This window comes from Erinaceus europaeus, chromosome 4 (genome assembly GCF_950295315.1).
Source record: "Erinaceus europaeus chromosome 4, mEriEur2.1, whole genome shotgun sequence".
NCBI classification, from domain to species: Eukaryota; Metazoa; Chordata; class Mammalia; order Eulipotyphla; family Erinaceidae; genus Erinaceus; species Erinaceus europaeus.
The window spans coordinates 26,832,099-26,855,850 of NC_080165.1; the positions used below are offsets into that span (position 1 = coordinate 26,832,099).

At 46.1% G+C, this 23,752-nt stretch overlaps 1 protein-coding gene across 2 annotated transcripts in view; it reads right to left on the reverse strand.

Annotated features, from left to right (window-relative positions):
- Nucleotides 1–23,752, reverse strand: part of EFCAB6 (EF-hand calcium binding domain 6) — a 259,282-nt gene that overhangs the window by 2,831 nt on the left and 232,699 nt on the right. For both annotated transcript variants that reach the window (XM_060189120.1, XM_060189121.1), the window contains 4 exons: nucleotides 23,382–23,609; nucleotides 9,596–9,811; nucleotides 7,862–8,027; nucleotides 4,010–4,194 (listed from right to left, as the gene is read on the reverse strand). In XM_060189120.1, the coding sequence (XP_060045103.1) occupies nucleotides 4,010–4,194; nucleotides 7,862–8,027; nucleotides 9,596–9,811; nucleotides 23,382–23,609 (795 nt within the window). The remainder of the gene's footprint in view (nucleotides 1–4,009; nucleotides 4,195–7,861; nucleotides 8,028–9,595; nucleotides 9,812–23,381; nucleotides 23,610–23,752) is intronic.

The window sequence follows — 23,752 nt, forward strand, 5'->3', positions numbered from 1 at the left end:
TGAACGCGCCTCTGAATATCACAGAGGTGAGCTGTGGGCAATAGCATGCAATACGTTGTGCAGAAGTTTAATTTTCGTGTGGCACTAGATAAGACAAATTATCACAAATGTTTAATTGCTTTCATTTTTTTTTTTTACATTATTTAGCATCTAGGGTGGAAGCTAACAGGATGCCAGTTGCTTTGCTAGCTGCCAACTCACCTGGTCAGCTGTGGGTGCTGGAGAGAAGGGGCTTCGTGCTCACGAGCTTGCCTTACACCAAGCCCGACAAGAAAGAGCACTGGTCCACCCAGAGCCCTGGCCTCCGAGCATGGGCAACGCCCAGCTCCTTCCCCAGAGTGTTGCCTCTGCTGTGGAAGCTGGTGGAGAATGTCCCTGACATACCACAGGTAGATCTGGAGGATCCCTTCCTTCCTTCCTTCCTTCCTTCCCTCCTCTTTTCCCTCCATCTCTTCCTTCCCTCTTCCTCCTCCTTCCCTTCCCCCCTCTTTCTTCTTCTTCCTTCTCTGTCTCTCTTCTCTCTCTCTCTCTCTTTACCACCAGAGTTATCATTGCGGTGTGGTGCCAGCACTAGGAACCCACTGCTTCAGGTGGCCATTTTTTCCTTTTTATTTTAATATGACTGAGAGAAGTTGAGAGGGGAGGGTGAGATAGACAGACAATATTCAGGAACTTGCAGACCTACTTCACTGCTCATGATTCATCCCCCTTGCAGGTGGGAAGTGGAGGCTGGAACCCAGATCTTTGTGTGTGGTAATGTGTGTGCTCAACCAGGTACCACCACCCGACCCCTCTTGGAGGACACTGTGAGTCACAGGCAGTAGTTGCATTTTCACAAGACCCTCCACCATCCCAGTAAAATATTTAAGATTTCTTAGGCATAACGCTGTCACACACTTAACATACTACAGTGCAAAGTAGCATAGATAAGCCTTTTCTATGCAAAAACATACATGCAAAATGTCTGTGTGACTTGCTTAATGAGGACATTCACTTTCTCTGAGTTGCACCTGCAGAGAGGAATGGCCCTTTACCTCGTCTATAGGGAGAAGTGGGCCTGAGCTCACCAGTGGGACAGGGGCTTGGCTGGCTGCAGAAAAGGGGCAGGCAACCAGTGGGTGGGGAGATATTCCCTGACAGGGGGCCTCCTGGTCGCCCCAAAGCAGGGGTGGATGGAAGGCAGGACCATTCAGAAGCACAGCTCAGTCTGGACTGGGTGAAAATGCTAGAGCTGAGGGTCACACAGGTGAGGCATGTGGGTTCCTATTCCCCAGGCTTCCCCTGGGGCCTCCAACCACAGCCTTCACAACAACCACAGAAACATGCTCAGCTCGCCACGCAAGAAGCTGGCAGGATGGGCAGCTGTATGGAAGTGGTGTATCTCTGTGAGGGAGGTCTCAGGAGGGGTTTGGGGACAGGGGCAGTGCTTCCCAACAGGCCACATGCCCTGGCCACCCTTAGGGCCCAGATGACTTCCCTCTCATCAACCGAAGGGAAGTCAAGGGACCAGGAGGTAATGCATTCAGTAGGGCACTCATGCTACCATGCACAAGGACCCATGTTCAAGCCCCCAATCCTCACCTGCATGGGGGGGTTTTCACAAGTGGTGAAATAGTACTGCAGGTATCTCTCATTCTCCTTCTTTATAACACCCTTCCCTCTCAATTTCTGTCTCTATCCAAAATAAAAAATTAAATAGAAGGGAAAGTAGAGGCCCAGAGAGCAGAGAAAGGCCAAGGCTGGCCAGGGCCTTCCAGGCTGGACTCCTGATTCTTGGATGCTGTTCTGAGGGTCTTTTCTCTGCTCACAGAAAAGACTGAGAAAGCATCAACTTAGCTCCCCATGTTTCTCTTCCGTAACTTGGCCTACACTTTTGACAGCAACTGAGAAGGTGGTGGCTGATTTTGCCTCAAATAGCACTCTCCCCTGGCTACCCCACCGTCACTCCACTGCTGTCTGAGGTGGGGGTTGGGAGTGGGCAGGGGTGTCTGGATCTGCCTGACACCTCGGATCAGATGCTGAGTCATGAGCTGGCTGGAATCAGTGGGCTTGCTCTCCAAATGACAATGATAGTTGTGTTTATTTCATTCATCTCCTATCACAGTTCATGTTATGACATGAATTCTGTATTTCAGTTGATAAAATGTGAGTGTCAGAAGAATTCCTTTGCTTCATGTTCTGGGAAAAATCAAAAAGTGGAGTCAGAGTATTGGTGAACTGGTTGTGAGGGAGGACTATATAATTATTTAAAATTATAAGAAAAAACTATGGGGGAGTTGGGTGGTAGCACAGTGGGTTCTTCTTCTAGCGTTTGCAGTGGGTTGAGTGCACGTGGCACAAAGTGCAAGGACCGGAAAAGGGTCCCCTTCGAGCCCCTGGCTCCCCACCTGCAGGGGAGTCGCTTTACAAGCAGTGAAGCAGGTCTGCAGGTGTCTATCTTTCTCTCCCCCTCTGTCTTCTCCTCCTGTCTCCATTTCTCTCTGTCCTATCTGACAATGACATCAATAACAATAGTAATAACTACAGCAATAAAGCAACATGGGCAACAAAAGGGAATAAATAAATAAATATTTAAACAACAACAACAACAACAAAAAACTAGGGGGCAGAAGATAGCTCACTGTGAAGCCCTGGCCCATCTGGGGAGCACCCTGGGGAACCACATGGATGAAGGATTGATGCTGTTTTATCTGTTTTTATCCTGTTTCTTCCCTTCTCATCTCTCTCATTCTCTCTCTCCTTAAAATAATTAAAAAAAACATGGCCCAGGGAATCCACTCAGTAGTGGCTTTGTGGATATATGTGGTTTTAGGTCCATTTCCAGGTGACAACTAATAGATATATAGTCAAAATATATTAAAAGTCATACATCCTTTTATGAGTTAGTATTGCCCAAATATCATGGATGTAGCTTATACAAGGAAGAGGAAAAAAAGTTCTGAGTCTAGCATCTGACCTCAGAGGGAAGGGTCTGGCTTGTCTAGACAGTGGACAAGACAGTACTTATGTTGACATTCGAAGCACTGCCCTCCCTCCGTTGTATCCCCCAACCCCTGCTTTGCCAGTCCAGGGATCTGATGGATTGTGCAGTACACAAGCAGCTGACATTCAGCCTGTGCTCAGGGGCTCTGAGAGAAACCTCCTGAGTTTGAGAACCCAGCATCTAGGTGACAGGCTCCCAGCCTGGGTTCACCTCAGCCTTGTGAGGCTCCAGGAGGAAAGAAAGGAAATCTTGGAATCATTTCCAAGAAACTCAATCTTTGAGCTGTGTGCACATTCCCAAAGCTGAATGGAGGCCTCCCCTCCACCCCGGCCCTCGCCTTCCAGACACAGAGCTCGACAAGTGGATATTCACACACATGCGTTGATACAGATATGCCATATATGTGAAAACACATGACGTGCACACAATATAGGTTTGAATAGCTGTACAACATGAATGTGATTACTTATGTTGTGACATGTGGCACATATGCCACGCGTATCAGGTGTGTGTGCAGACACACACCAGAGACATGACACTGCCTATATCATATGAATACACACATCACACAAGCATGATAGGTACGTGTATTGTATACATACCACACCACATATGAAGCACACATATCAACCGTGTGTATGTGCGTGTGTTCTACCTGTGTGATGTACATCAGACATATGCATTGTCACAAGCTTGACATGTGTATGTTTCACATGTGTATGGAGAAGACACAGACCTTTGGTGATGGGAGTGGTGAACAAATAAGTAATAAATGGACAAATTATGAATGAACAAAAAATAAATGAACAAATGAGTGAATGAATGAATAGAGAAGATTGGCGTGAAGGGCCCCTGAGGAGACAGTGGTGAATCTGAGGACACCGACATGGGTTCCACTGGCCAGTGGCCCTCCCTGTAGTCCCCACACTCACTGTGCCCACTGTGTGGATGAAGCCAGATAACAGGAATTTGCGGCGAGTCAAGAAAAATGAAAATCCCCATGCCTTGTCTAAGGACTTCACATACCATCTTATTTGCATTCTGAATCTTCATTCTCTGCATCAGTGAGGTCTCCTTCGATTTGAGCAGGAGGACACAGCTCTGAATGAAGTCACAGTAACAAAACTTGCCATTGTTCCTCAAGTCATACTTCACAAGGAGCTGCTGACACTCCTCTTTACTGATGTCCAGGCTGAATTTCTCCACAAGCGCTAAGGACAGAAATATCAGGCAAGTCATCCACCCAGCCATCCATCCATTTGTCCATTTGTCCATCCAGTATTGAGGCCCTTTCTCTGCACAAGCACCCGCTGGTGTTAGCTCCCAGGCTCACAGTGGGGGCCTGAACTAGCATAGGACACACTAAGTGCAGTAGTGGGAAAAGGAGTCCCTACAGCTGCTGCCCCACCTTGTGTGCCTGGCTGTCGGTGTTGTGGTCACTATGTCATAGTTGGCGATGTGGGAGCTGTGCCCAGAGCACAGAATGAGAGCAGAAGCCCTTGTGGGGCTGATCGTGGAGTGGGGATTCACACTTAGCCCTCTGACCAAGCAATTTTCAACTGGCTTTCAGAACAGATACATCTCAAGAGTCAGGCTACTTACACATGTTGAGCTTCATCCTAAGGACCATCTAAAATGTATAAAACTTATTCTAGAATGCCCAGACTTTTTTTTTTTTTTGGCCACCAGGATTACAGGGTTATAACTGGGGCTTTGTACCTGCACTACAAATCCAACATTCCCGGCTATCACTTTGTTGTTGTTTCTATATTTTTATTTGACAGGGAAGAGAGAAATTGAGAAGGGAGGGGAGATATAGAGAGGGAGAGAAAAATAGACATCTGCAGACCCGCTTTACCATTTATGAAGTGAAGCCCCTGCAGGTGGGGTGGGCAAATATTTTTTATAGTTGAAAAGCATTTCATTATAAGTATCTTTATCTAATCATTTATCTTCTTTACCCAGTCATTTATCAGTGAGCACTTAAGTTGTCTCCACATCTGCACTATTACTAGTGCTACAACAAGCATGTGGTGTACATAAGTTAATTCTTTTTTTTTCTTTCACCATTAGGAATATCTCTGAGGCTCAGTGCCTGCACAGTTCCATAACCACTCCCAGTGGACTTTTTTTTTTTTTTTTAAAGATAAAAGGTTGAGCAACAGAGAGGAAAAGAAAGATGAAGAAAAAGATACACTGGAGCACTGCTCCCCTGCTCTTGAAACTTCCCCCATGAGGGGGGGAGTGGTGGGCAGGGACTTGAACCTGAGTCTCATGTATGGTAAAGTGTATGCTTTACTAGGGGAGTTGTCTCCTGACCCCAGATGTTATATTTGTGGATAGATGTCCCAGTGTGGGACCCCTGGATCACATGATAGTTCTATCCTATTACTTTTTATTGCTGTTTACTGTTCTGACTGTGCATTTTAAGCCAGGGTTACTGTTTAAAAAATAATCATATGGGGGGCAGTGGTGCACCTGGTTGAGAACAATTACAGTGAGCAAGGACTCAGGTTTGAGCCCCTGGTCCCCACCTGCAGAGGGAAAGCTTTGCGAGTGATGAAGCAAAACTGCAGGTGCCTGTCTCTCACCCTCTCTATCTCCCTCTTTCCTCTCAATTTCTGGATGTCTCTATCAAATAAATAAAGATCAATTTTAAAAACCTTAAAAAACAATCATACTATTTTTCAAAAGAGTTGCAATTTACATTCTCAACAGTGAAAGAGGGTTCCTTTTCCTCCACATCCTTACCAACACTTGCTGTCACTAGTCTTTTTTGCCTACATCCCAACATTTGGGGGGTGGTATCTTATGGACTTTGGAGTTTTCCCAATAAGTAATAGTGAGCATTTTTTCCTGTGCCCATTGGTCATCTGTATGTCCTCTTTGGAGATGTGTCTATTCAAATCCTCTGTCCGTTTTAAAGCTGTTGTTGTTGAGAAGGGGTTGCATGAATTCTTACAGACTTTAAATATGAGGTTAAACCCGGAACAGCTGCTGGCTATGATAACATCACCCCAGAACTCATTCTTAACTTGGGCCCCGCGGCAAAGAAGTGGCTCACTACATTCCTGTCCCACATCTTGGAATCCGAATCTATGCCCAAAATTTGGCGTCGTGCAAAGATAATAGCAGTTTTGAAACCAAAGAAAGACCCAACACTGGCTGCCAGCTATAGACCAATTTCTCTCCTCTCCGTGTGTTACAAACTCCTTAAGAGGCTGCTTCTGTCACGAATTTCTCCTCTTACAGAGAAATTCCTATCACCCGCCCAAGCTGGTTTCCGCCCAGGAAGATCTACCTGCGAACAAGCCCTGGCCCTCTCAATTTACATTGAAAATGGATTCCAGAAGAATTTAAAGACGGGTGCTGTCTTTGTTGATCTCACAGCAGCCTATGACACGGTCTGGCATCGTGGTCTCCTAGTCAAGATCTCAAGATGCCTGCCTCCATGGGTGGCCAACACTATATCATTTCTTCTCCAAAACAGAAGATTCCGGGTGCATCTGGGTGACAAGTCTAGCAGATGGAGAATTTTCTCAAGTGGCCTCCCCCAGGGTTCTGTTCTGGCTCCTACGCTATTTAACATTTACATCAATGACCTTCCAGAAACTTCTTCAAGGAAGTTCATCTACGCCGATGACATCTGCTGTGCAACTCAGGCATCCAAGTTCGACATCCTCGAGGAAACACTCACGAAAGACATGTCTCTGATATCTGATTACTGTAAAAAATGGCGACTAATCCCTAGCACTGCAAAAACGGCATCATCTGTTTTCCATCTACACCATGCCTCGGTCTCTCGTGAGCTTAATGTGCAACTTGACGATATGAGAATCCGGCATGAAGCCCAGCCAGTCTATCTTGGCGTTACTCTCGATCGCACTCTGTCATTTCACGAACATCTCATAAAAACTGCAGCAAAGGTGGGCGCGAGGAATAACATCATTGCAAGACTGGCCAGCTCCTCATGGGGCGCGAGTGCTTCCACACTACGATCATCATCTCTGGCATTATGCTATTCCACTGCAGAATACTGTGCCCCAGTATGGTTCTGTAGCCCCCATGTCCACTTGGTCGATTCCAAATTATATTCCTCCATGAGGATAATTTCTGGAACCATCCGTTCCACCCCGGTTCCATGGCTGCCAGTTCTCAGCAACATCGCCCCGCCAGATATTCGTCGGGATGCAACATCGTCTAAGTTCATTTCCCATGTCTTCACTCGACCGGACCTGCCAATCAATATACGCGGATATCTTCGCCCACCCTGTCCAACGCTTGACGTCTCGTCATCCAATCTGGTTCCCTACGCCTACACTGAACTTCTCTGTTCCAGACTCTTGGAAACAGAGTTGGCAGTCAGCTGAGGTAAAGAACAAAGACCTCATCACAGACCCCTGTAAGCGTCAACCCGGCTTTGACCTAGCACGTTATGACTGGGCCCTCCTCAATCGCTATCGAACAGGCCATGGCCGGTACGCCGCTATGTTCCACCGCTGGGGAGCCAGAGACGACCCGACCTGCCCCTGTGGCTACAGACAGACTATGACCCACATAGTCAACGACTGCCACCTCTCCAGATTCAAAGAAGGTCTCGAAACTTTACATCAGGCTCAACCTGACGCTGTTGACTGGCTACGGAAGAAGGGCAAACGCTAGAAGAAGAAGAAGCTGTGCCTACTTGACTGAGCTGGTGTTAGCTGTCAGTGATGACCAAGGTGTGACAGAAGCCCTGGTCTCTCCACCACGGGGCTTATGGAGGTGCTGGGCTGTCTTGGTGACTTTATGCTGTTAGTCCTGTTCTGTGATTCCCTGCCCCCCTGCCTCCACCCCAGCCCAGGAACCGTATTTCTGGGTGACAGAATCAGGACCTACCCAGGAAGTCAGCGGCGGTGATCTCCCCTTGCTTGTCAGTGTCCCTCTCTTTACAGTCCTTCAGCAGCTCCCGCCAGCAGCCCTGGATCTTCTTGCGGAGCTTGCTCTCTATGGGCTCACAGTTCTGCAAAGGCTGGATCCCCAGGGAGGTGGCAGTGCTGGGGGTCTAGGGACAAGCAGAGGAAAATGCCTTGTGGTCTAAGGCGCCAAATGAAAGTAACGAGGAAGACTGGCGGGCAGGACTCACAAGTTCAAATGCAGTATTATCTCAGAAATAAATTAACCCCGCTCCCCAAACTTAGATGTCTTCCTTCCCCTCCTCAGTCCTGCCTGGAGCCCATCTGGAGGTTACTCAGCACCTGCTGGGGTGTTCTCACTGCTATACTTCGTGTTTTCCTGGAGTCCAGAGTCATCTCTTTAGAGTCTTGTGGTACACATTGCTCCTCTGCTTAGAAACCAGCCCATGGAGTGAGCTTATGGACCAAGTCCCCATCCCTGCCCTCCAGGATGGTGACCTTCCTGGGGCCACTCCAACTGATCTATGAAGCTGGGGTTTCGCAACACCACACACTTATTCTCTTACGGGTCTGGAGGCAAGGGGTGGGTCCTACTGAAGTAAAATCAAGGTGTCAGAAGACGAGTTCCTTCTGGAGGATTAGAAGAGATTTCACTTCCTGGCTGTTTCCCGCTTCTAAAGGTGCCCACAGTTCTTGGCTTGTGGTCCCTTCCTCCACTATAAAGTCAGCAGTACAGATGGAATCTGTCTCATCACATGTCTCCAGTACCAATCCTTCTGCCTGTGTTGTTCCCACTAAAGAACCCTAGAGATCATCCTTCTGCCTGTGTTGTTCCCACTAAAGAACCCTAGAGATCATCTCGGGGCTACCTGGAATAGGTTCTAGAATAATCCTATCTGCTCGCCAGCTTGCTATGACTTTATCTGCAACATAGCGACAGGCTCTGGGGGTGAGGACGTGGACATCTCAGGGTGCTCCTGGCCATCCCCACTCCTTTCTGTTCTATTGCCCATCTTGAACTTGCCAACTACTTGCTTGTTTTGTTTACTGTTTCCAGCCCATCCTGCCCCATGAGCTCAAGGCTATAAACTTCAGTCCCAGCTTCAGAGAAGTTCTGGTACAGTGGAGGTAAGCAAGGAATCTGTGTGCACTGAACAGTGAGAAAGCCCTGTCTCTGAGCACTCGCCCAGCCTGAGACATGGGGGCGGTTGCACAGTCCATGCAAATGGGCTCCCCTTTCCACCCTCCTGGAAGACCCCTAGGCCCCTCTCTGCAGAGGAGGTGTTATTGAGGCTGGCACCTCACCTGGGTATCGAGATGGGTAGATAGGTAGGTAGGTGGGGCTGGGAGTGTCACTTAGGCCTTGGTCTGCAGTGGCATCTTTCCATGTTTACTGTGGTTATCTCCTGAGCCTCAGTATCTATGCTCTTGAAACAGGTGTGAAAACAGAGCAAGAACTCTGAGCACCTTGCCTGCAGCTCTGAGGCTATTCGCTGTCTCCTGTCCTGGGCCCCTTTGTCCTGCCTCTACACCTTTTCATTTGTCCCTTCCACCCTCCTCTTCTCCTTTCTTCCCTTCTGAGCAGACCAATGTGCAGGCCCTGCTGCAGCCTCCTCTCCCTGTTCCTGCCCCAGGCTCACATTGCCCTGTGGGAACACTAGTGCTCTCTGGGGAGCAAACCAAGGCCAAGTGCAGCGATGCCAGATGGGGGACTCACACAGGGATGAGAGGGCCTGGCTTTCAAGTCTCGTGAGGACATCGCAGACCTTCTCTGGGAGGAGGCTTCCCGGATGCTGCTTCCCCGCTGGACATGGGTAGAATCCATGCTGGCCTGTGGGGTCCCCACTTTTTCTGAGCTGAAGCTACTCAGGAAGTCCTGGCATTTCAGCTGCCCCTTGGCATTGACTGGCATCTCATTCCAGAGTCGGTCGAACTGGCAAAGAAGCAGAAGTCATTTCCCCAGGGTGAGGGTGAGACCCTTGAGTACCTACGTGGCACCGGGGATTGAAGAGGAGTGGTGTAAACTGGGGCCCAGTGTGGACACACACACACACACACACACACACACACACACACACACACACACACACACACACACACGTCTGGGGCTGTGTCAATTAAAAAACAAACCAACAAACAAACAGAAATACCACTCAGCCTCTACTTGGTGGAAGCCTCCGGAAGACTGGGAGAGCAAAGACAAGAGGATTATTCATGGCTTCCGCAGGACATTTTTTAATTGAATTGGGCCCTTAGTGAGCAGTTTAAGGCCATTAAATCTTGTGATTAGTCACAGTGACTGAGCTGCAGCATAGAAGAACATTTTAGGGGAAAATGCAAATCAAAGCCCTGGCCCACCTTGGTCCCAGGGAAGCCCAGCCAGACTCATTTCTCATCCTCCCAGGCACCCCCGGGCGCTGCAAACAGCTCACCAGGTGACACAGCTCTCAGCCACTGTGTTCGCATCTGCAATTTATTTCCCCCGAAGGGCAAACAATGTCTTCTCACAGATGAAGAGGGAGGCATTTGGAAAACTGGAGAGAAGTTTATGGCTTTGTGTCGGATGTCACAGGGCATGTCAGAGCCTCAGGCACCCAGAGAACAAAATGACTCTGTGCCTCCTGGATGAACCACTTCAGCAGCTTGGAGACTTTTGAGGGAGTTGGGAAGACTGGCAGTGTACTCCCAATTTGCTTCTTTATAGCCCCTGAGGCCTAATAGACTCCTAGACTCCACACTTGCTGAGGGCAGCAGGTGCCCAAGAGGCAAAGGAAGTCTGAACTGCCTTCCCTTCCTCCTCCACCAACCCCCACACCCAGCCCTGGCCTGGAACCAGCCTCTCTGCTGGGTACACTGGGACTATTCCAAACACGAGTTGAAAGGACCACATCCAGCACTACTTGAAATGCCAGAAATGGAGTCAAGTGCTCTCTCTCTCTCTCTGTCCTTCTCTTTGTCCCTTCCTCCCTCCCTTTCTTTCTTTCTTTTGATCTATTGATTAATTTTTATATACCTGGGGTCTTTCATATGTGCAATTTCATCACTGGGAACTGAGTTTTTCAGAAAGAGACAGAGAAGGAGACAGAGATACCACAACACCAGTGTTTCCCCGATGTTATAGGATTCTTCCATGGTGTGCTGGACTGTACGTTTGACAAAGCTGGTGCCCTCACAGCTGAGCTACTTACTATTCTGGTCTTCTTTGTAAGGACTTTTATTTGGAAGTAAGGACAGATTTACAGGAGGGGACTGGATGATACAGAGAGGTGGCCTGGACTCTCCACTTGATTTCTCTCAAAGTGTACATTTTACCTGACGATTTCACAGCCAGGGGGTGAAGTAAGTGAGGGCTGTCTGTTTCCATGTCATCCATCATGCAGTGGACCCATGTTGCTTTCATTTGACCAACAGGGACAACTGCTTGGTGGAGTGGAAGTGAGGGACATTGATGAAAGTGACCACACCCTTTACATCATAATGACCAAGGCTGATGGCTCCTCTTTCTCTTCAGGCTAGAGAGAGCTTTGTCACTTGTTTGATGCGAGCAAGTCCTCACACCTTCCTGGTGCTGGACAGATACCAGGTGTTCTTCTCTATCTCCCTACACAGCACTGAAGCCACCTCTGTGGAGGCCATTCCAAGGCCTTGTAGGGAGGCTCTCTGTAGGGTCCTAGGAGTCATTTTTATATACTAAAACCCTCTGCAAAGGGACGAGCACACAGCAGGCACTCAATAAATGCTCAGCTATTGAAGGTCCTAAAAGAGTCACATGATCAGATCATCAGACAACAGAAGAGGGAGGGCAGGAGGTGCTGCATCTGGCTATGCACCTTATTGTGCCACAAGGACCCAGGTTCAAGCTCCTAGTTCCCACCTGTAGGGGGGAAGCTTTATGAGTGGTGAAGCAATGCTGCTCTTTCTCCCTCTGTATATTCCCCTTTCCTCTCAATTTATGTCTCTATCCAATAAATAAATATAATATAAAAGTAGGGGGCTGGGCAGTAGCACGCACACCGAGTTAAGTGCACATAGTGTGAAGCGCAAAGATGGACACAAGGATCCTGGTTTGAGCCCCCAGCTCCCCACTTGCAGAGGGGTCACTATGCAAGTGGTGAAGCAGGTCTGCAGGTGTCTATCTTTCTCTCTCCCTCTATCTTCCCTTCCTATCTCGAATTCTTTCTGACCTATCCAACAACAATAACAGCCATAACAACAATAGCAATAATGACTACAACAAGGGCAACGAAATGGGAAAAAATGGCCACCAGGAACAGTGGATTCATAGTGCAGGCACTGAGCCCCAGTGATAACCCTGGAGGCAATATATATATGACAGATGAACACAGTAAACATAGAGGACCATAAGGAAGAAGAGAAAGGCACACAGGAAAGAGCAAGGTGTATTTCAATGATAAAGACTTGAGAAGGAAGCAGGAAGGAGGCCAGCCATTAAGGATAAACATACAAGATGGGGGTGGAATCCTCAGGATACAGTGAAAAACTAAAGTGTAGAAGTGAAGAGGCTCATGAAACCACCAAGACAAAGAAGGACTCTTTCAGTCCAACAGGCAAGACAAGGAAAGGCCCAGGAGGGCAACCACAGCTCCATTACCAACCAGACTCCACAGTCTAGCCCGACACACTCATCTTCAGGCACAAATGCTAGCTATACCACAGCTTCTACTGGTTTCCTTTTAGGAGTCTGTCATTCAGTTACAAAGGAGAAAAGATGATTTGTATAGACAAAAGAAAAATGACCTGCTGCCAAGAGATCCAACAATCAGCAGACTCAGAGACTGTCGTTTTCGACGTAAGGTTAGGTTGTTTTCGCTGGGCTGGCTTCAGGGGCAGGTAACAGACGACCAGGGACTCATAGTTGAGCTGTAGGCAGTATCTCTTTATTCATGCAGGACGCAGCACAATCTAAGACGAGCTAAGCTAAACTCAAGGTAAAGTACTCTAAAACTCACAATGCTGTCTTTATATATACTTGCCAAGTAGGGTGGAAACAGGGCATGACATAGAGAGGGTGGAGAGAAAAGTGACTGGTGAAAATCAGAGTGTGACAAAGAGGGGATCAGGGTGTGACAAGGAGGGGGGGTGGAGCAAAAACATATCATGAAACAGTGGGGATTGAACCAATGCCCTGGAGGGAGGTGCTTGTTAACAGCGGTTATATAAATAGAATAGTGTTAAGCAGGGGGGATTTAAACCAAATGAAACAGAAGGGGTCTCATGCATACCAACAATTCCCCCTTTCTTTTTAACTAATGGCCATTGTGGGGTGAACAGAAACGTATATCGTACAGGCGTTTTCAAAAGAACTGGCATAAGACATGGAAAACAAAATAGGCGAGCAGCAATAACCAGTGTGATGCCAAGTGGAGCTTTTCTTGCCTCAAAGGGCAAGGCCTAGCAGGTGAAAGGGCATTTCTTGCCTCTGGGAATGCTTCATGCCTCTGGGGGCATCTCTTGCCTCAAAGGGCGTTTCCTGCCTCTGTGGGCATCTCTTGCCTCTTGGGGCGCTTCATGCCTCTGTGGGCATAACCTAATAAGGAGGGGGAGTTTTCTGCCTCTGGGACAGAGCCTGCAGGCGAGGGGACATGGTCTATAAAGTCTCAAGGCAATTGGCTGAAGTTAGTCTTTGAGAAACACAGCTGTGTGTACCAGTAAGTCCGATGGAGGTGTCAGTCCAAAGTAGCTGACCACAGAAGAAAATGCCGGAGGATGAAACGCTGCACGTCTGTCTCGATGGGGAATGTTGGCCACCAGAATTCTGCTTTTCTGTAGAGAGTGAGCTTTCGAGTCTGTGAATCTGTTTCTTCAGGTCGTGCCGGGTCACATTATTGGTTTCCGGGGGCGATGTCAGAGAACAGGGGTCCAAATGGATTTCCGGGAATTCCATTTGAGTAGATGCTTTTTCATGTGAAGACTTGACAGCTGAAATTCACTTACTTGTCAAACAAAACTTGTAGCAGATTAGAAGTTTACTATCATTGATAACTCCATTATAATTGGAAGTCCTTTCTAGTATCATTTCAAGGTTGTTAAAACACTTTAAACTCAATAAAATGTGGAAAGGTAAACAGAAGAACCACGGTTAAAAGCCTTAGGCATGAGAATAATTAACATAATCATTGCACTATCTGCCCCACCCATAACTCATACAGTTTTCAGGATTAAACGTTTCAGATTCATGTCAAGACGTAAAAGAGAAATCAAAGGAGGAAAAAAAACAATTTTTTGGATTGTTTCTGGATGTCTCTAGAAATCATGGCTGCGTCCAGCATATTTTTTTTTTTTTAAGTCAATGTCAAACAAAAATTCAGTCATTCAAATCATTCTCTTATGAAACGCAACTTGAACCAGATTATCAAGATCTCACCATGTAGGATTAAGAATCCCCGGAGGGCGACCTAGTCCAAAAAGGTCCTCGAAATTCCATTTAGGGTGTTTCTGACTGTTCCTGCTGGATTGCTTCAGGCACCCATTTTTAAAAGTGTCTTCCCATCGAAGAAAGTATCCAATCAGGAGAGTAGAACTAACCACATGTCTCCATACTTGGGAACTGCCAGGGTACTCGAGAATGTTTTTCAAATTAGAGTAGTCCTTCTCCATGGGAAACATTCGAGAAGAAGTCCAGAAAGTTCCAGGGGAAATCCCCATGCATATCCCAAGGTCTACGATCACGGTCATAAAGAACCAAACTGTGGCCCGGAGCAAAATGTAGTCCTTTTCCTCAGGAAACATGGGAGAGGGAATCCAGAAAGTCCAAGGAGAAATCTCCGTGCATCTCCCAAGCTCTATGATCCCGGTCATAAGAAACCAAAGTTCCCGGTGAGGGAACCGAAGTGTGGCCCAGAGTAAAATGTTCCAGAGACAGAGAAACTGTCTCATAATGAAACAGTAGAGGCTTTGGCAAACCTCTTCGTAAGTAGAAGAGAAGACCATAGTGCATAGGTAGGCAAAGTCTCCACTTATCTGGGAGTTGCGCAGGTCTGGTCCCACGTTGTTGCGCCATATGTCGTTTTCGACGGGTTAGGTTGTTTTCGCTGGGCTGGCTTCAGGGGCAGGTAACAGACGACCAGGGACTCATAGTTGAGCTGTAGGCAGTATCTCTTTATTCATGCAGGACGCAGCACAATCTAAGACGAGCTAAGCTAAACTCAAGGTAAAGTACTCTAAAACTCACAATGCTGTCTTTATATATACTTGCCAAGTAGGGTGGAAACAGGGCGTGACATAGAGAGGGTGGAGAGAAAAGTAACTGGTGAAAATCAGAGTGTGACAAAGAGGGGATCAGGGTGTGACAAGGAGGGGGGGTGGAGCAAAAACATATCATGAAACAGTGGGGATTGAACCAATGCCCTGGAGGGAGGTGCTTGTTAACAGCGGTTATATAAATAGAATAGTGTTAAGCAGGGGGGATTTAAACCAAATGAAACAGAAGGGGTCTCATGCATACCAACAAGAGACGACTTCAGCATGGGAAATACCTACTATGGACTTTGAAACATCTATGTCTTGTGTGTGAGTGGATCAGGTAGAAAGGTCAGCAAGGGGGTTGGGCGGTGATGCACCCAAGTTAGGCACACATAGTACTATGTGCAAGGACCCATGCAAGGATCCTGGTTTGATCCCCTGGCTCCCACCTGCAGTGGGGACACTTCACAAGTGGTGAAACAGTCTGCAGATATCTATCTTTTTCTCTCCCTTTCTATCTAGCCCTCCTCTCTCAATTTCTCTCTCTGTCCTATCCAATAAAATGGAGGAAAATGGTCACCAGGACTAGCGGATTTGTAGTGCTGGCACCGAGCCCCAGGGATAACCCTAGATGCAAAACAGAAAAAAAAAGAAAAAGAAAAGTGAACAAAATGCAAAATTCAAGGGGAGGTGGGGATTTTGGCAGTGAGGTAGAAGCTATTTTTAAAAAGCACTTCTTTGTTCAAACACAATGAGATTGGTGGGAAATATATGGAGAGCAAACCCAAGCATTGCAGGTTGGTGACATGATGCAGGAAATGGACATGATACAGGAAGTGGGGAGCATAACACAAGAAGTGGGGGTGATAAGGAAATGGAGGACATGGTATAGGAACTGGAGGGCATGATTTGGAAGTGGGAGCCATACAGGAAGTAGGGGGGTGATACAGGAAGTGGGGACCATGACATAGAAAGTGAGGACATGATACAGGAAGTGGAGGGGATGATATGGAAGTGGGGACATGATACAGGAAGTAGAGGCTGGACCCTCAGGAGCAGGGACATGATGTCCCTAAATGAGGTGGGTAGTTAGAATAGAGTCACAGGGGGTCTGGTAGTAGTGCAATGGGTTAAGCACACATGGTGGGAAGCACAAAGATTGGTTTAAAAATCCCGGTTCTAGCCCCCAGCTCCCTGCAGGGGGGGGTCACTTCACAAGCAGTGAAGCAGATCTGCAGGTATCTATCTTTCTCCCTCTCTGTCTCCCTTCTCTTGATTTCTCTCTGTCCTATCCAACAACAGTGACATTGATAAAAATAATAGTAATAATAATAATAATAACCACAACAACGATAAAACAACAAGGGCAACAAAAAATAAACAAAAAAAAGGAATCTTAAAAAAAAAAAGGGATAGAGTCAACAACCGACTACTTCAGGTAAAATAGATCTATTCAGGAGAGGGCTTGAGACTTTCCCTGAAGCCTAAAGACAAAGGACCTGACATCATGGGGGCAGCATCAGTCTGAGGGAACTACAAGGCCACTTGGCAGTGGGGACTCTGGAGAGGGGACAGACTGGGGAAGCTATACTTGGTATGAGGACTAATTAGAATGTCACTCCCAATTCCTTTCTCCTCACTCTATACCTTCCACTTCCCCCACTGCAGGGATTTGGGAAAAGGAACTAGCATCAGCAGTCCAGCCTCTGCCTCTCTTCCTGTCTGGGAGCAGGGCTGCTAGAAAGCTTGTGAAATCAGCAGCTCGTGAGCTTAGATGCTGGAAGACGACTGGGATTCTGCAAAGTGTTGGAGGAAGAAAACATGGGTCTAGAATTACTCCCTCACCTACATATGGGAAGATTTCTAGATCAGTAATGACTTTCTGGTTTTTAAGAACAGAAGAAGCAAAAAAGCTCAACTCAAAAGAAGACAAGGAAGGTGATTTACAAACATGATGCCCACCCCTCACCACGTGGAAGGAAATGTTGACTCTGTGGCTTCTCTGGCTCTATCTTAAAACAATACAATAAAAACAAGTGTAGAGAGCACAAGATGGCAGAAACGAATATGTACAAGTGAGCAACCACCTGTAATGCAGACTGACCAAGCATCCACAGAAATAAGAGACTACTAGATTGGATTGTTAAAATTACAGTTCTATGTTGTTTATAAAACTGTAAGTCACAAGAATCAGATAGTGGCACACCCACTTGAGTATATGTATTACCAGGTGCAAAGACCTGGGTTCAAGCCTTGTTCCCCACGTGCAGTGGGGAAGATTCACCAGTGGTGAAGCAAAGCTGCAGTTGTCTCTTTCTCTCTATCTCATCATTCTCTCAATTTTTCTCTGCCCTATCAACTAAAAAGAAAAGGAAAAAAGGGGGGAGTCAGAAGAGAACCAAAAAATGAAGAAGAGCTGCAAACAGACCACACACACACTAAAGAAAGCTGAGTTATACTAATTCTTGGTATAACCAACTTTTAAAAATTATTTTCCAGGCATAAAGACTTACATAGTGACAAATGGGTTGATTCAATTGTATATCCTAGTTTTAAAACTATGTGTACCTAATTCAAAAATCTTGATTTTCATGAGCTCAGACCTATAGGGATGCAGAGGTTACATAGACTCCTATGCTGAATATGAGCCTCAGATCAAATCAATGGGGTTTACAGTTAACAATATTTATATACTTTCCCCATATTTGGTTGCTATTCTCTTCCCTGATCCAGATTTATAGTCCTATTTCCAACTCTGACACCATCTCCTCAGACAATACCTTTAGCCCATCTTCATGATAGCTGTCAAGCTCAGGCAAAAATTAGTAAAGTCACAGGCCCTTTGGAATATACCTAAAATTGACCTACTGGCTTTTTCCAAAATGGAGACCCCAAATCTCATCTGCTATATTCTTGCCTTTAAGTTCCAGATTATTAAACAATTTGTTCTGCTTTATATCTTAATGCTTTTTCAGCCAACAAGTTGCAGATGCTACCTACCATGATGCCAACCTGACTTCCTTGGGCAGACAACGTCACTGATGTGTCTTGGAGCCAATGCCACCTCCCTAGTGTCCTACTCCACTAGGGGAAGATAGAGACAGGCTGGGAGTATGGATCAAACTGCCTACGCCCATGTCCAGTGGAAAAGCAATTACAGAAGCCAGACCTTCCACCTTCTGCACCCCATGATGATCCTGGGTCCATACTCCCAGAGGGATAAAGAATAGGAAAGCTTTCAAGGGAGGGGATGGGATAAGGAATTCTGGAAATGTGTGGAATTTTACCCCTCTTGTCCTATGGTCTTGTAGATATTTTTATTTTATAAATAAAAAATATTTAAAAAATCTTGATTCTGAATATATAAAGTAAAATCTGATAGTTATGAGCAATTAATAAATCTTCCATAACAATTGGAGATTTCAACACATTTCTTAGTGATTAATGGAGTAACTACATAAAAGGGATAAAAATTCTTTGAACAATTAGAAATAGCAAGATGGTTTTAATCAGATATGTGGAACCAACAGAAGACTGCACAGCCTATCTAACCACACAAATGAAACATTTATAAAAAACCTGGCCACACATCACATGTCCAAATACTTCCCCAAATTGACACAATTCCAGATATAGTCTCTAGCTAAAATGAATTCAGTTTATGAGTTAATAACTTTAAAACATCCCACTCATTTGGAAATAAGAAGTATATTACTAAATGCTTTATGGATCAAATAAGGAATCAAAATAGAAATAAAAATTACAGAGAGCTAAATTATAATTTCTAAGAACTACATATCAAAACTTGGATGCAGTTAAAGTGGTAATTAGGAGGAAATATATAGACTTAAATTCTCATTAAGAAAGGAAAAGCATCTGAAATTAAAAAGTTCTACACAGCTTAAGTTAAAGAAGAAGGAATCAGATAATAAAAAGAAACTAATAAAACAAAAATGGTGATATGATGGAGAGTATTAACAAAATTAAAAAATCATTCTTTGAAGACTAATAAAACAGGCAAACTCTGGCAAAACTAAGGCAGGATTAAGTACTAGAAAGGAGGCATAAGAGGTTAGCTATAGATTAAGTAGCAACCAGAAAAGATTACTTGTGATTTTGTGCTAATGCCTTTGAAAACTTAGAAACATGGACACATTCATGTAAAAGTTAGCACACAAAAATTGACAAAAAAAAAAAAAAAAACCCAAAACCTTTATGTTGTTAAAATTCCGTCGGCTCCAGCTGGCCGGGCTGGCTTCACGGGCGGGTAACAGAGACGCGGAGACAACGGCTGGGCAGGGCAGCTGTATTTCTTTATTCAGGAGCAACGATTCATAAACTAAGACAAACTAATCACCAAACAGAACTCTGCTGTCTCTTTGCGGTGGCACAAGCACTCTCTCTTACTCTGGAACTCAGGAACCCAGGAACTCTGTTTTACTCTGGAACTCTGAAACTCTGGCGGGGTCCCTAGGGGCGGGGCCAAGCGGGCCGGCGAAATTAACTGGACTGATGCAATTCTCTTTGCGGGGGAGAACTAGAACCCAATGTAAAGCATACGACACCTTTAATTAACTCTGTAACCAAGAGAGGAAGAAAGCCAGTAGGCTGATGGAAATGTCACGACATAGTTTTCTGTTTTGCAATGCAAAAATGTGTCATGATTTTTTCTGACAGCCCAATATAAGAAAACACTGACCAGGGCTGGGTGGTGGTGCACCTGGTTGAGTGCACATGTTACAATTCTCAAGGACACAGGTTTGAGCACCCGGTCCCCACCTGCAGGGGAAAGCTCTGAGAGTGATGAAGCGGTGTTGCAGGTGTCTCTTTGTCTCTGTCTCTCTCTCTCTATCACCCCTTTCCCTCTTGATTTCTGGCTGTCTCTACCTAATAAATAAAGATAATTGAAAAAGAAAATAAAACACAAACCCAGGTGGCTTTATAGGTAGTTTTTACTCAGCTTTCAAGAATGTGGTGGCTCTAAACTTACTCTTTGAAAAAAATAATGTGTGTGTGTGTGTATCAGAGAGCTAGCTTACCAGGGTAGGTGTCTGTGTTGCTATTCAGGCAATCTAGGTTTGGGCCCTGGTAAACATGCAAGGTGCTACAGCTATGGAGGAAGTTGTAGTGCAGTGGTCTCTCCTGCTCTCTCTCTATCTGAAAAAGTGGTCCAGAGTGGTAAAACCAGTGTGTGAAGCCCCAGCTACACAAAAACAAGCAGATAAACAAAAACAGGTATAAAGGAAGTAATGAAAAACCCCACCCACAAAACCCCAGTGCAACCTAATACCAAAGCCAACATGGTGTGAGAAAACAGACTAGTGTCATGAACAGAGATGCAGATTACATAGGAAAAACTCCTTCAAGCTACACGTAGCATTGTAAAAACCTTTTTAATACAACAGGATCAGACAGGGCTTTATTAAGAATACAATTTCATTCTAACATTCAAAAACTGGTTGAGTGTATATGTTACCATGCTCAAGGACCTGGGTTCTAGCCCCTGATCTCCATCTACAGGGGAAAAGCTTCATGAATTGTTGTTAAAATTCGGAGGCTCCAGCTGGGCGGGCTAGCTTCACGGGCGGGTAACAGAGACGCGGAGACAACAGCTGGGCAGGGAAGCTGTATTTCTTTATTCAGGAAAAACGATTCATAAACTAAACCAAACTAATCACCAAACAGAACTCTGCTGTCTCTTTGCGGCGGCGCAAGCACTCTCTCTAACTCTGTAACTTTCCAACTCTCGAACTCAGGAACCCTCTCCAACTCTGGAACTCTGGAACTCTCGCGGGGTTCCTAGGGGCAGGACCAAGCAGGCCCGTGAAACTAACTGGACTGATCCAATTCTCTTGGCGGGGGAGAACTAGAACCCAATGTAAAGCATACAACAATGAATGGTGAAGCAGAGCTGCAGGTGTCTCTCTGTCTCTATCTCCCCTCCCCGCTCAATTTTTCTGTCTCTGTCTGGTACTAGGGGAAGCTCTAGCACTGTGATCTCTCTTCTTGTCCCTCTGTCTGTCTTTCCATAGTGAAAAAATTCTTGCTGGGTAAAATTGTATATGCACAAGGTCCTATCTCAGGAATACAAAAACAAAACAACAGCAACATAAATCATAATGAAATCTGTCCTTGAGTGCTAACCAACATGGTTGGTCCTATTTCTTCCTCATAGGGAAAAATCTTTACAGTAATGGTCAAGATAAGAAAGACAAAGAGTGCAAGGAAGTTGTACTCACCCCGGAAGTAAGTCAGGCAAGAACACAGGCTTGCTTTCTATTAAACAGGCTGCATCTAGAAACTTCTTTGCCAAGCAGAGCAGTTCTTGCTTGTCTTTACCCAACTTACATCAGGGCACTTGGCCAGACTTTGATGTTCTCAGTATTTGAAATGTGTCAGTGTATTCTGAGAAGCAGTATCTAAGTGCTTATTTTGTTGGGAGCGGGGTTGGGGCTTTGAGGAGCTGGGGATAGTGAGGTCTTCTTAATGAACAATTAGAATCAGATTCTCTGTCTTGACTGCCAGATAGGCTGGCATGCCAGTAATTTATATCTGTAATTAGAGTAAAAATTTACTTACTTAAATGAAATGAAAAATCTTCATTAGTCAAGCCTTTACTAGTTGGCCCCATAGAATAGTATATGCAACTGTATTAATTTTAAAGGCTTCCGGCCATTTATAGTAATGGAGAGAAATATTTGCAGAGACCACACTTGGGCTTGATGCTCTGTGAGACAGAATTGTTTGGAAGTAGCACTTTCTTTTGCTAAGCAAAAAGCCTCATGCCAAAATGCTTTTTACAAAGGTGAGATTTGGGGGAAAGTCAAGTCTGGTGTTCACATTATGAATGTCTTTAATGAATTTGCTCTTCTTGAGTAACGACAGGCTGCAGAGACCATGGTGGTGGTGGTGGTGGTGGTGGTGGTGGTGGTGGTGGTGGTGGTGGTCGTGACCACCCCTTCCTGTGAATATACTCAATCCTCACCTGGAAACTCTCACTCCAAACCAGAACTGAGGCTAGAGTGAGCCATCTCTGGAAGGGAAGTCTCGCCTCTGCATGGGGAAGCTCCTGGCTGACTCTGCTCAGAGCCAGGAGGAAGGGGGGATGGGTCACTCTTGCCAATATTTTTGGAATTCACTTTTCATGTGAATTGTTCTCTGGGAAAAGGGGCATCATCTTGATAGGCTGGGGGAAGGCTTACAGCCCTGCCCCTCTGTTTCTGTGGCTGGATCTCTGGCAATCTGTGTTAGCCACCTGCTGGGCTGGTGGGCTGCTGGGGGTCAGGAGGGGGAATGTGACACCTCAGGAGGACATGCAGGGCACGCGCTCAGTGCCAGGTTCCAGTGCTGGGGCACAGTGATGAGTAAGTGATCCACGCCCAGTGCTGAGTCAGGAAGCAGGGCAGTCCTCAGGATACTATCCTCCTGGGATGTACTCTTGGCTCTGGAAGACTAGGAAGGGCCTAAGAGACCAGGGTAGCAGGTGACAAAACCTTTAAGCTAAAGATGGGGGGAGGCTGCAGAGGACTCTTTCCGGGGGCCAGGAAGACCTCAGAAAGGGTGGCCTGTGTCCAACCTGTGGACAAAGAGAAGCCTGCTGGAGTGAGCATGGGGGTATGTTCGCAGCATGCTTGGGCAGTAGCCTCAGAGTATCTGGAAGTGCTAGGAGGAGAACCAGACTGGGCAAAGGGGTAGGGAGGTGACAGTGCTGGGAGGGGCACTCTCCCTGGAAAGGGACAGCTGCCTCCTACATCCATAGAAGCCCAGGCACAATCCAGGAAAGGAGGGACGAGAGTAGTGGCCAGAAGTGGTGACTGGACTTAAAGATGACAGTGGCATTATTTGCACCTTGACTGAAATGGTACATTCATGCCTGTTACAGAAATACCAGATTCTTGAACATCTTTAGTAGCATTTAATTTTCAAAAAATTATAATGGTTCCAGGAAATGAGCACAGGGCACCCCTTACCTGCCTCGAGGCTCAATTTTCTATTCTATAATTTTAGGGAGAGTGAGAGAGAGACACTAAGGCGCCACTCCGCCATCCAGTGGTGCCTTCTCCGCTGCTGCTGTGTGACTGTCAGGGCCTGAGGCATGGTAAGACATGTGCCTTACCTGCTGAGTCACTTCTTCAGCCCTTCAGTAAGATTTAAAACAAAATAAGAACAACAACACAGTTGTTAAACATGGTATGTAAACATTAGAAACTAGTCATAAACTCTAATCTTTACCCTCTGGGAACTACAGCCTGGTGACTCTAAGGCATTGCTTAGGTTGCTAAAGCAGACACATCTCTTACTTGTTCATCTGTCAGAACCTGGACATGCCGAGTACAGATGGCCCTGAATTCATCTCTGGAGACAGTGTTCGTTTTCATGGTGTCAAAGTTCTCCAACTCCTGGGCGATGGCATGGTAGTGGGCAGTCACCGCTTTGTGGAGTCGTGCCAGGATCTCATGGAATGCCACTTCCTTGGATGAAGGTGGTGGTGGGCCTTTGGGCATTTTCTCAGCCCACTCAGCAGCATTCTGGATAAAACAGAATGAAGATTGATCTGTTTAGTAAACAACCAATTACATCTTGGCTCTGGGTCTGTCACCTATGGCCAGGCCCAGAGAGGCCCAGCAGGGGGACAAAGAGATGAGAGGGACTCAAAGGCAGTTCTCATATA